The 11,676-nt window shown below is 54.6% G+C and overlaps 2 protein-coding genes across 2 annotated transcripts in view; one reads left to right on the top strand and one right to left on the bottom strand.

Moving 5' to 3' along the window:
• ERBB2 (erb-b2 receptor tyrosine kinase 2) overlaps positions 1-8,681 on the top strand; it is a 17,559-nt gene extending 8,878 nt beyond the window's left edge. Inside the window, exons 12-26 of the mRNA XM_010842658.1 lie at positions 72-204; positions 298-388; positions 972-1,132; positions 2,554-2,601; positions 4,199-4,337; positions 4,420-4,542; positions 4,832-4,930; positions 5,200-5,385; positions 5,504-5,659; positions 5,752-5,827; positions 6,142-6,288; positions 6,623-6,720; positions 6,920-7,108; positions 7,393-7,645; positions 7,785-8,681. Of these exons, the coding sequence (XP_010840960.1) occupies positions 72-204; positions 298-388; positions 972-1,132; positions 2,554-2,601; positions 4,199-4,337; positions 4,420-4,542; positions 4,832-4,930; positions 5,200-5,385; positions 5,504-5,659; positions 5,752-5,827; positions 6,142-6,288; positions 6,623-6,720; positions 6,920-7,108; positions 7,393-7,645; positions 7,785-8,140 (2,255 nt within the window). The 3' untranslated portion in view covers positions 8,141-8,681. The remainder of the gene's footprint in view (positions 1-71; positions 205-297; positions 389-971; positions 1,133-2,553; positions 2,602-4,198; positions 4,338-4,419; positions 4,543-4,831; positions 4,931-5,199; positions 5,386-5,503; positions 5,660-5,751; positions 5,828-6,141; positions 6,289-6,622; positions 6,721-6,919; positions 7,109-7,392; positions 7,646-7,784) is intronic.
• An 843-nt stretch (positions 8,682-9,524) lies between these two features.
• On the bottom strand, positions 9,525-10,962 carry MIEN1 (migration and invasion enhancer 1). The gene is made up of 4 exons (XM_010842657.1): positions 10,804-10,962; positions 10,602-10,699; positions 10,090-10,166; positions 9,525-10,002 (listed from the first exon to the last, which is right to left on the bottom strand). The coding sequence occupies exons 1-4, from the start codon at positions 10,890-10,892 to the stop codon at positions 9,919-9,921; spliced, it is 348 nt and encodes a 115-aa protein (XP_010840959.1). The 5' UTR covers positions 10,893-10,962; the 3' UTR covers positions 9,525-9,918.
• Between the last annotated feature and the right edge of the window lie 714 nt (positions 10,963-11,676).

Genomic DNA, 11,676 nt, shown 5'->3' with positions numbered 1-11,676 from the left:
TTCGCCCCCGCCTCCATGAGACCTGGAACCTGCCATAAGAGTCCCCTCTGACCCCTTCCTCCTCACTGCAGTGGGCGAGGGCCTGGCCTGCTACCCACTGTGCGCCCAAGGGCACTGCTGGGGTCCCGGGCCCACCCAGTGCGTCAACTGCAGCCAGTTCCTTCGGGGCCAGGAATGCGTGGAGGAATGCCGAGTACTGCAGGGGTACGCGCCGGGCGGAGGAGGGGGCGGCCAGGAGGTGGAGGGAGGTGCACAGGGGCTCCTTCCAGACCCCTTCACTGGCTGTGCTCCCCTCAGGCTCCCCCGGGAGTACGTGAAGGACAGGTACTGTCTGCCGTGCCACCCCGAGTGTCATCCCCAGAATGGCTCAGTGACCTGCTTTGGCTCGGTGAGGTGCTTGTGGGCTCAGAGCTGAGTGGTGGGAAGCTGGGCGGGGTTGGTGGGGGGAGCTGCCAGGGACCTGGCCAAGTCCAGTAAAATATCCCTGAGGAGGGCTCCAAGCCCTGAACAGTAGGAGAGTGGAAGGAGGCTGGGATGCTTCGAACGGCAAGAACTGTGGACCCTGAGACCCTTCCGACCATGCAGAAGGCCCAGGGAAGCCTGTGTGCTTGGCTGTGGCAGTGTCAAGGCGGTTAGACCTGGGCGCTCAGGCATCAGATTACCTGGTTTCAAATCCAGGTGTCACTTCCAATCTAAGTTGGCTCACTTGTGAAATCAATGTTATGCTAGTACCCACCCCATTGGGATACAGTAAGAATTAACTTAAAATAGGGTTTGGCACTGTGCCTGAGCACTGGGGAGCTGGGTGCAGAACAGGGGTAGCAGACATAGCAGGTCTGGAGCTGTTCTAAAAGCAGGGTGAAAAGTGCTGCCGAGTGGCCATGGGAAGCACCAAGGGGACCCAGGGGCCTGGTCTTGCTGCCCCAGGGGTATCGGTGCCAGCCCCCCACAAATCCTTTCTTCCCTCCCAGGAGGCTGACCAATGTGTGGCTTGTGCCCACTACAAGGATCCTCCCTTCTGCGTGGCTCGCTGCCCCAGTGGTGTGAAGCCTGACCTCTCCTTCATGCCCATCTGGAAGTTTCCAGATGAGGAGGGCATATGCCAGCCATGCCCCATCAACTGCACCCACTCGTGAGTCTGAGGGCCTTCCCCATATAAAGAAGGGCTTGTTCCAGGAGCCTCTCTGAGGCTCTTATTGTAAAAAGTGGGACATCTCTGCCTTTGCTTACCCCAAGGCCCTTAACTTTTTTATCTTTTTTTTCTTGATCACAAAAGTAATACATATTGTTAAAATTTTTTTAATTGAAGCATGAAGAATAAATTAATAGTATTAACAGTTCTATTCCACTGTTAATAACTTGCCATATTCTCCCTCCAGTTTATATGTGCATATGCTAACATATGTATTATTATATAATATATAAAATATGTTTATATATTATTTTTATTCTCTAATTCTTATCTGTGCACATTCTGGTCTATATTTCTTTTTACAAAAATAGGAGCATAGACCACACCTATTGTTTGCAAATTGCTTTTTCTCACGTAACACTGCAGTTCTTGCAATGCTTTTTCATGTCCTAATACAATGATCCGCCCTGTTCTTTTTATTTTTTTACTTGGTTGTTTTTGATAACACGTGGAACACGTGCATACATTCTTGTAAGACACATTTTCAGCAGTATCAAAGTAAACAGTGTAAAGCAGAAGTGCCCTTTCTCCCACTGCCCCACCCACCCAGCCCCTCCCCTCCCTGGGGAGAACTACCAGGTCACTCTGGTATGTGCATTCCTCCAGGCTTTTTTGCACATGTTTACATAAATGCATTTTACGTATATGTTAGGTTGAGTCATATAAGATTGCTGTTTTTGGAAATCAAAAATGATCAAGAAACAACAGTTTCATATAAGCTCATCTATTTCTCAGCAATTTCATTTGACTCATATACACTTTGCTTCCCTGCACCTTCCCCCCTTTATGTATCTTGGAGGCCCTTTCCTGTCAATGCATATCAATCTACCTCCTTTTTTTTAAACTACTCAGTCTGCAATATGGAGTTATTTAGTTGTGTCCCTGCCTGAGAGTATGACTGAACTTGTTTCCTTTTTTTTCTTTTTGGCAGTTTATTGCACTTGTGCTCCATGTACAAGTGAGCATCTTGTACATGCCCCCTAGTGTACAGGTGTTGGCATTTTTAGGGTTTATCCCCAGAGGTGGAACCGCTAGGAGGACAGCAGGAGTTTGCCCAACTACAGTAGTAGTTTACACTGGCATCCTCTACAGAGGAGATGGCCAAGCTCTTGAACTCGATGCTCCTTTGGGTGCCGCCACTTCCTACCCACCACAGGGAGGTACAAAGGATATGGGTTTACAGACTGGAGGACTCCCCCGTGGGATGGTGGAAAGAGCCCTGGTGACCTCGAACCCAGTTTCTGCCTTTGTCAAGTGGGGATCATAACCCAGTCACACCCACCTCCTGGGCTCCTGTGAGGCTGGAGTGAGTGTAGGAGGTGGTTCCCAGCCTTGTTGACGGGACTCTCTCTCTCCTGCAGCTGTGTGGACTTGGATGACAAGGGCTGCCCCGCCGAGCAGAGAGCCAGGTCAGCCTGGTCCCCAGAATGCATCCCACATTGCCCCCAGTCCCCCACTGACCCCTGGGTGGTCACTGCTGCTAGGTGTCATGTCCTGACATGACACGTGTCCTCCCCAGCCTACTCTTCCACTGTGGATGCTCCTTTCAATTAGCTTCAACTAGTGGATGGAGGGGCTTCCCAAGTGGTGCAGGGGTCAAGAACTGGCCTGCTAGTGCAGGAGACACAAGAGACCAGGGTTCAATCCCTGGGTCGGGAATATCCCCTGGAGTAAGAAATGGCAACCTACTCCAGTATTCTTGCCTGGGAAATCCCATGGACAGAGAAGCCTGGCTGGCTACAGTCAATGGGGTGGCAAAGAGTTGGACACGACTGAGTGACTGAGCACGTATGTGCACACACATGCAGGGGATGGAAGGCCTGCTCAGCTTGCTTGGGGGTCAGGGAATAGGAAGACACCCAGCACCTCCCCACCCTGTATAGCTAGGTGTCTCATAAGGGACACAGGCAGCCTTCAACTCCCTGGGACTCGAGGCACATTGAGAAGAGAGCATAGCTGCAGCACTGAGGGAAGGACAGTGAATACATCCCTGGGATCAGTGGGAGGCTTCAGGCACATGAGCTAGGTTTTGAAAGAGGGGTGGAAATGTCACTTGTATTAGGAGGAAAGCAACCAGGCAGCATGGTGAGGGGTGTCCAGAAAGTCTAGGATGTGTTTGCTGAAGATTCTGCTGTGGTGGGTAACTGACTAAGCACAGAGGAAGGAGTAGGGGGTGAAGTCTGAGTCAGGGCCGGATCTGGAGGGCATAGGCTTTCCCCTACCACGAGGCCACAGGCCCTGTGATGTCTATCACTGCCATCGTTGGACTTGATTTCTAGGCAGAGGGGTGTTTTGGGAAGGGTTTTAGGGAAAAAAGATTGGAGTGTATCCTAAGTAAGCATTTGTCCATGAAATAAGGGTCCATTTGAGGTCTGTGATAAGCCAGCCCTTGGCTAAGCAAGGGAGGGGAACAAGGGTGACGAGGATGTAGGGTCAGTGCCCAGGAGGGCCTTCTATCCCAGGATAAGCAGAATCTTGAAAGATGACCTCATGCAGAAATGGTGATCCAGGCAGAAGTGTTATAACAAAGGCTGGGAGATGTGGAAATCGTGACCTATGGGTGAAAATTTTGGCTAGAGCATCAGAATCACTGTGGGCACATTCCTGGGCCCCACCTCATACCACAGTCAAAATCTCTGGAGGGTGGGGCTCCATACTCTCACAGGTTGACCAGCTCCCTGGTGAGTTTTGTCAGGAAGTTTGAGAATCCTGGGCTAGAGCCATGGGCAAGAGCATAGGCAACTTGCAGACGTAGGTGTAGAGGGTTTTGAATCCTAGCAAGGAGTCTGGACTTTATTTCCCAGACGGTAAGGAGCCAAGGTAGGTTTTAGAGTAGGTCAGACAGGACGGGAGCCTGTGGGTCACCCTTCTGACTTCGCTTTCCAAATGCCAGTGACAGTCAGCCCCCTCTCCCTCCTCCCCCACCACCGCGCCCCGCCGTGGGACCCCTTCATCCCCCCTGCCCCAGACTGGTCCCCAATCCATGATCCTGGCTCGTGCCCCCAGCCCTGTGACATCCCTCATTGCCGCTGTGGTGGGCGTTCTGCTGGTTGTCCTTGTGGGGCTGGTGTTCGGCATCCTCATTAAGCGAAGGCGTCAGAAGATCCGGAAGTACACGATGCGGAGGCTGCTGCAGGAGACGGAGGTGAGGCGGCCTGAGGGCCTCTCGCGCGGCCTGGGGTCTGCGGCCCAACCCGCAGCACTGACCCACTACCCCCTCACCCCAGCTGGTGGAGCCCCTGACGCCCAGCGGAGCGATGCCCAATCAGGCTCAGATGCGGATCTTAAAAGAGACAGAGCTGAGGAAGGTGAAGGTGCTAGGATCTGGAGCTTTTGGCACCGTCTACAAGGTCAGGGGTGGGGCCAAAGTCCCCGGGTGGGCGGTCCTAGAGGATGCTGCAGGGTGTGGCGGAGGGTGTGTTGGGACCAGGAGCCGGGGGTGGCGCAGTTGAGTAGGGCAGTTAAGGATAAGGGATTGGGAGTGGCCAGTGGGTCTAAATGGTGAGGTTGTTGCTAAATAATGGGGCTGGCCCAAGGGTGGGGGAGGGAATTGGGAGCCCAAGTAGTGGCCCCAAGAAGGACGGCTGCAGGTTGGATCTGGCCGGTCCTTCTCCTGCTCACATCCTCCTCTCTGCCCAGGGCATCTGGATCCCCGATGGGGAAAATGTGAAAATCCCCGTGGCCATCAAGGTGTTGAGGGAAAACACATCTCCCAAAGCCAACAAGGAAATCTTGGACGTAAGCCCTTCCACCCTCTCCAGCTGGGGGCACGGGGGACTGGGCTCTCTCTCTCTTCACTGCGGTTTTGGGGGACACCCTGTGATTCCCCCAAATCTCTACTCTTAGCCTCCCTAGTCTGTGGGCCATGGTTCTGGTTTGTGATGAATGGGATTGGATTGGCTGAGGGTCCCGTTACCATGGCTCAGCCCATGGGAGGGGTGTGTGGTGTGTGGTGGTTGGGGGTTAGTGGTTTCCCATACCCTCTCAGTGCGTGCCCTTGTTTCCAGGAAGCATATGTGATGGCTGGTGTAGGCTCCCCATATGTGTCCCGCCTCCTGGGCATCTGCCTGACATCCACAGTGCAGCTGGTGACACAGCTGATGCCCTATGGCTGCCTCCTAGACCACGTTCGAGAACACCGTGGGCGCCTGGGCTCCCAGGACCTGCTGAACTGGTGTGTGCAGATTGCCAAGGTATGCACTTTGGGGGCCAGGGCTCTGCAGGTGCCCTTGGGGAGCAAGCCTCTGGATAGGAAGGTTTCCTGGGAGAGTTTTGGCAGAGCGAGGTCCACACTGGTGCCTCTGACCCCAGGGGATGAGCTACTTGGAGGATGTGCGGCTCGTGCACAGGGACCTGGCCGCCCGGAACGTGCTGGTCAAGAGTCCCAACCATGTGAAGATTACAGACTTCGGGCTGGCTCGGCTGCTAGACATTGACGAGACAGAGTACCACGCGGATGGGGGCAAGGTTAGACGAGCGAACCGAGACAAGGGGGAGTGGGGTCTGGCCCCTGAGAGAACTCAGACCTGGTTGGAGGACTTCCTTCTCTGCTCTACCAGGTGCCCATCAAGTGGATGGCATTGGAGTCCATTCTCCGGCGGCGGTTTACCCACCAGAGTGACGTGTGGAGCTATGGTGTGTGATGGGGTGGGTAGGGAGGGTGGACAAGGAGCCATGGCCCTGGGGAGAATGTGGGTGGAAGGATGGGGTGAAATAATGGACACCTTTAGTATGAATATGAGAAGGAAGGAAGAGGCTGCCAGTGCCTCAAGCTGCCAGAGTCTGTGCACTTCCCAGGGATTGGGGGAAGACCGAGTTATCTCCTGCCCTTTGGCACTGCATCATTCCTCCTTCCCCCATGGTGCCAGGCTCTTGGGCAGAGCCTCTGAGGCTCCGTACACTAAAGCTGCCTGTGGTCCTCCCACCGCTTTACCCCATCTCTGCCCCAGGTGTGACTGTGTGGGAGCTGATGACTTTTGGGGCCAAACCTTATGATGGGATCCCAGCCCGGGAGATTCCTGACCTGCTGGAGAAGGGAGAACGGCTGCCCCAGCCCCCCATCTGCACCATTGACGTCTACATGATCATGGTCAAATGTGCGTTCTTGAGCTGTGTTGGCTGCTTGGAGGAGGGGTGGGTGGTTCTGGGCGGATGGGCCTACAAGGGGCATGGGGGGGGGCCAAGAGCATGGTGATATGGTTAATGGAGTCTCAGAAGGCTCTCCCTGCCCTTTTACAGTACCAGTCCAGAGGAGCTAGCGAGGGCCAGCTAGGAAAAAAGACTGATGCAAAATAAAAAGGGGAAACTAGTAGATTCTCTATCATCAGAGGGCTTTGGACTCTAGTGTTGTCTAGACTGGGGGTGAGGGTGAGGGGTGCTGCATGCAGGCTGCAGCCAGAACTGAGATGCCGGGCTCTTGCCCACCCCCAGGTTGGATGATTGACTCTGAATGTCGGCCGAGGTTCCGGGAGTTAGTGGCTGAATTCTCCCGCATGGCCAGGGACCCCCAGCGCTTTGTGGTCATCCAGGTACTGAACCTTTCACCCCATCCCGGCCTATGGCTAAGAGCACTCTCCCTTAGAAGGGAGGAAAGGGAGAATGATTCCTGGGTCCCAGGCCTCTAAGCTCCTGCCTGACTCATCAGACTTCTAGCCCTCCCTGAGCCACCCTCAGGAGGCTGTGTACTGGGCTGGGGAGAGGCTGCCACGCTGTCTCCCTCCTCCCCAGAATGAAGACATGGGGCCTGCTAGCCCCCTGGATAGCACCTTCTACCGCTCGCTGCTGGAGGATGACGACATGGGCGACCTGGTGGATGCGGAGGAGTACCTGGTACCCCAGCAGGGCTTCTTCTGCCCAGACCCTGCCCCGGGTGCTGCAGGCACGGCCCATCGCAGGCACCGCAGCACATCCACCAGGGTCAGTGCTCCCATCACATGGTGGTGGGTGTCGTTGGATACCTCCCCTGACTCCAGTGGACTAGGGTTCCTTCCTCCGATGTCCTCCAGCCATTACCTCTCATGAAGGAGGCCCCATTTTCCCTAAGAAGGATTCTTACTGCTTTCCAACTGTGATCCCATTCTTTCTACCATGCCTCTGTCATACATCAGAGATGATTTATCTCCTGGGACCCTGTCACTTCCCATGGAGCCTCCATCTCAGATCCATGAATGACCTCCATTTTGACCTTCTCTTGTCCTCAGAGTGGCGGTGGTGAGCTGACACTGGGGCTGGAGCCCTCTGAGGAGGAGCCTCCCAGATCTCCGCTGGCACCTTCCGAAGGGGCAGGCTCTGATGTGTTTGATGGTGACTTGGGAATGGGGGCGGCCAAGGGACTGCAGCCCCTCCCCCAACATGACTCTAGTCCTCTGCAGCGGTACAGCGAGGACCCCACAGTACCCCTTTCTCCCGAGGCTGATGGCTACGTTGCCCCCTTGACCTGCAGCCCCCAGCCGGGTATGAAGTCAGGCTCGAGCTGAGAGATTGGGAGGTGGGGGTTGGGGGTGCTCTGCCCAGGGCCTGCTGCAGGGCAGTTGTAGCAGCTGGGACACACAGATTCCACCCCCTCACAAGATTCCTTCTCTTGTCCTTTCAGAATATGTGAACCAGCCAGAGGTTCACCCACAGCCCCCCTCACCCCTAGAGGGTCCTCTGCCGCCTCCTCGACCTGCTGGTTCCACTCTGGAAAGGCCCAAGACGCTATCCCCTGGGAAGAATGGGGTTGTCAAAGACGTTTTTGCCTTTGGGGCTGCCGTGGAGAACCCTGAGTACTTGGCACCCCGGGGCAGGGCTGCCCCTCAGTCCCACCCTTCTCCAGCCTTCAGCCCAGCCTTTGACAACCTCTATTATTGGGACCAGGACCCATCAGAGCGGGGCACTCCACCCAGCACCTTTGAAGGGACCCCTACGGCAGAGAACCCTGAGTACTTGGGTCTGGACATGCCAGTATGAGCCAAAAGCCCAGGGCCACTGAGGCCCTACTGAACCCTCAGGGCGTGTGGAAGGCCTGACTTCTGGCCCACATCGGCACCAGGCAGGGAGCAGGCCCTTGGATCATGTCCAGGGGAGCCTGCCATGCCAGGAATCTCCTTTCCTACTTCAACTCCTAGATGGCTGAGAATGGCCCAGCCTGACTTCTTCCAGATCCTTGGCACTGAACGACTTAGGGAGGCTGGGCCGAGTGCAAAGAAGGCCCCAAGGGGGTGTCTAGGAACTACGGCAACCCATTCAGAGACTGTCCCTGAGACCCAGCTCTGTCCCTGGGAAGAAGGGAGCAGCAGCAGCACCCAGATCCAGTCCTTGTACAGACTGCTTTTTTGGTTTTGTTTTTACTTATGTTTTTTTGTTTATTTGTTTTTTTTTAAATGAAATAAGGACTCAGTGGAGAGTGGGTAATGGCGGCGGGCGGGGGGGGCAGTCCCTGGGATTGGGGGAGGGATGTCCTCCACACTCACTTTCTCCATTTGCAAATATATTTTGGAAAACAGCTGGACACCAGCCTATGTCTAGGGGTGGCTTGGAGCCGTCCCTTTACTGCTTACCTCCTAACTTACATTCAGTTCATCTTTCCTGGAGGGACTGGCTAGGAATCTTGGGAAAGCTTGAATTAGGAGCCTACTTCCAGTTTTCTGGCTCTTGGGTTGAGGGGAAACTGGGAGTTGGGATTCTGATCTGAGAGCCCTTTGAAAAGATCATTCTTAGGGGAAAAAAAAGAACTCTTAAGGCCACCCACCCACCTGAATGGGGTAATTTTCTCTCTCTAGGTAGGAGGAGTCGGGGAAGGACAGAGGAAACAAGAGGCACTGTCTACTGTGTGACTCATTTTTCTTGCCTTGGCAAGGAAATCACTGAATTAAGAGTAGCTAGGGACAGGGATGAAGAAGGCAATGGCACCCCACTCCAGTTCTCTTGCCTGGAAAATCCCATGGACGGAGGAGCCTGGTAGGCTGCAGACCATGGGGTCGCGAAAAGTCGGACACAACTGAGCGACTTCACTTTCACTTTTCCCTTTCATGCATTGGAGAAGGAAATGGCAACCCACTCCAGTGTTCTTGCCTGGAGAATCCCAGGGACGGGGGAGCCTGCTGGGCCGCCGTCTATGGGGTCGCACAGAGTCGGACACGACTGAAGCGACTTAGCAGCAGCAGGGACAGGGAATCCTGCAGTCCATGGGGTCGCAAAGAGTCAGACATGACTTAGTGATGAACAACAAATCCAGGAAAAACCCACCCAGCCAGCACAGTCATGGTGGAACAAAGTTGGGCTGGCCTCTGTCCCGCTTTCCTACCTCCCCACAGCCCCAAACGACATAAACACACACACTAGTGGGCACAGGTGTTTGCAGTGCCACTTTATTGCCAATAGCTCACACTGCCTGGGGCTAGTGGAAAATAAATTAGAACTATGGTAACATCTGACAGGTATGGCTAAGCTGGAGAGGGGAGCAGGTTTTTGTGGGCACTGAGCGACTGAACTGAACTGATCTTAGGGAAGGGGTGTAAGGTGGCTGTGGAAATGTCCATGGAGAGCATCTCTCTTCCACCCCTAAGACCACAGAACCATCTACTCCCTCCTGGTGCCCACCAAAGGGGCAAAGTGGAGGCCAGGGTCTCTTAGCTGCCAGGAGCTAAGTGAGGTGAGACAGGCAGTGGGCAGCCCTCAGCAGGATCAAAGTGGGGCAACCAAGGCTTGGATCCCAGAAGAGAGCAGGAACCGAGAATCACATCCAGTCACAGGATGACACAAGGAGGGCGGCTGTTGGTGATCTTTTCGAGGGGTTCTCCGTTACTGGCTCTTCGGATGGCCTCAATGAGCTAGAGGGCAGAGATATGGAATGGGATGCTGTGTCCCCTGGAGGGGCAAGCTGAACTGGGGTTATTCCCGGTATTGCAAGTACTCACATCTTTCTCATAAGGAAAGCCCCCATTCTCCAGCTTGGAGAACACCAGCTGTCCATTGATTTCAATCTCAAAGGCCCCTAGTATTAAGTAAACATATGAGTGAACTGTATGCTGAGCACAGGCAAAAGGCGGGAAGTTCTATAAAAGGGGGCCTTCCACACTCCTTAGACTTCACACAAGCTCCCTCATCAGCCACATTAGAGATTCTTCAAGCCATTTCCTAGCCCTGGGTCAAGCCAAGGAAACAAGGGAGGCATCACCCATGTGCCCTTCCTTTGAACTCCTGGTAACTCAGTGAAAGCTTCCCTTCCCTCCAACACTTCGGTTTCACCCGTTTCTCCCAGTAGGCTTCAAATGTGACTCCCCTCACCTATGGAAGGGGACTCAAGCTGGCTGGACATTTTACTATGTGCCAGGTACTGCTGGACACGATAAAGCAGCCAATGCCAGAGCTAGAAAGTGATGGAGCTGGGATTTAGAACACTGACTCAGCAGGTGTTCTGCAGCCTCACCTGTGCCCCCCAGGCGCGACTCGATCTCGATGCCTGGATACTGCTCCTTCACGGCACTCGCCAGCTCCAGGTAGGTCGCCTCGAAGCCGCAGGGTTCGCTAGGGAGAAGATACCGGAGGTCCGGTTGGGTTTCGGAAAAGGTACCTCCGGTGGACCCACCCTCGTCCGGCCCGGATCCCCGTCACTGGCAGGGGCCGCTCACCAGTACTCAACCACAATGCGGACCCCATGGCCCGGTTCGGTCTCCCCGGGAGGGGGCGCTACGGACGTCGTCCCTGTATCCCCGCTCATTGCTGCCAACTCCCTACAGCCGCTGCTTCCGGGTATGACGCGACGCCGCGGGCACGTGATGGGGCGGGGCCGCGCGTGACGTCGGGTCGCCCCCTGCAGGCGGCTGCTACTGCGTTAAGACCGTGTTACCAGCTGGAGGGCTTGGGCTGGGCGGATCGGCCTAGACCACCTTTCCTGGCCCGAGTTCTCGGACCGCCGGTCTTGCCCCACATCTAGTGTCCGCTGGACTTCACGGTCTTATTTAATCTAATGACATATCTTAGACTGCAGAGGGCCTGGGGTTGACTGATGGTATGGAATAGTTGCCGTTTCTCCTGTCTTGCTGATGGCATTATAAACCATTCCACAGTTACACACTCAGGTACTTCTTACTCTTAAGCTCTAAACTGCAGGCACAGTCTGGGTAGTTTAAGCCTGTCTCATGCCTTCGGAAACCTTAGGCTTTAAGGCTTCTGTTCCGCAGGCTCTGTGCTGCCATCACGTGCACCCAGATCCTCCACCTCCCCGTCTCATCCTACCCTGCTACCGAGCTGGCTTCTTTATTCCCGTTTTGCAGCTCTAGAAATGGAGACTGTCTCCTTGCCTCTTCTTTCCCTGGAGCCCCACCAAAGGATACTCTCAGGTTACCCACTCTAGCATCCCTTTAAAACATTCATTTTAAAACAATTCAGTGACTTACGGAGTTGTGCAGCCATCTCCACACATTTCCATCGACTTAAAAAAAGTCCCACCTGCGTATTTTCAATCTTTCCAGCTATCGGCTCCAGCCCTAAGCAACCACTGA

The sequence above is a fragment of the Bison bison genome, unplaced genomic scaffold (assembly GCF_000754665.1).
Source record: "Bison bison bison isolate TAMUID 2011002044 unplaced genomic scaffold, Bison_UMD1.0 scf7180017864180, whole genome shotgun sequence".
NCBI classification, from domain to species: domain Eukaryota; kingdom Metazoa; phylum Chordata; class Mammalia; order Artiodactyla; family Bovidae; genus Bison; species Bison bison.
Note: the sequence above shows the minus strand (reverse complement) of the source record. Positions and strands in the feature narration are given on the sequence as shown.

Excerpts from the sequence above, each read along its gene's own strand:
- MIEN1 (XM_010842657.1), bottom strand. The coding sequence starts at position 10,892 with ATGAGCGGGGATACAGGGACGACGTCCGTAGCGCCCCCTCCCGGGGAG. Across the intron at positions 10,700-10,803 it reads CGCATTGTGGTTGAGTACTG|CGAACCCTGCGGCTTCGAGG; the intron begins GTGAGCGGCCCC and ends TCTTCTCCCTAG. Across the intron at positions 10,167-10,601 it reads GTCGCGCCTGGGGGGCACAG|GGGCCTTTGAGATTGAAATC; the intron begins GTGAGGCTGCAG and ends ACTTAATACTAG.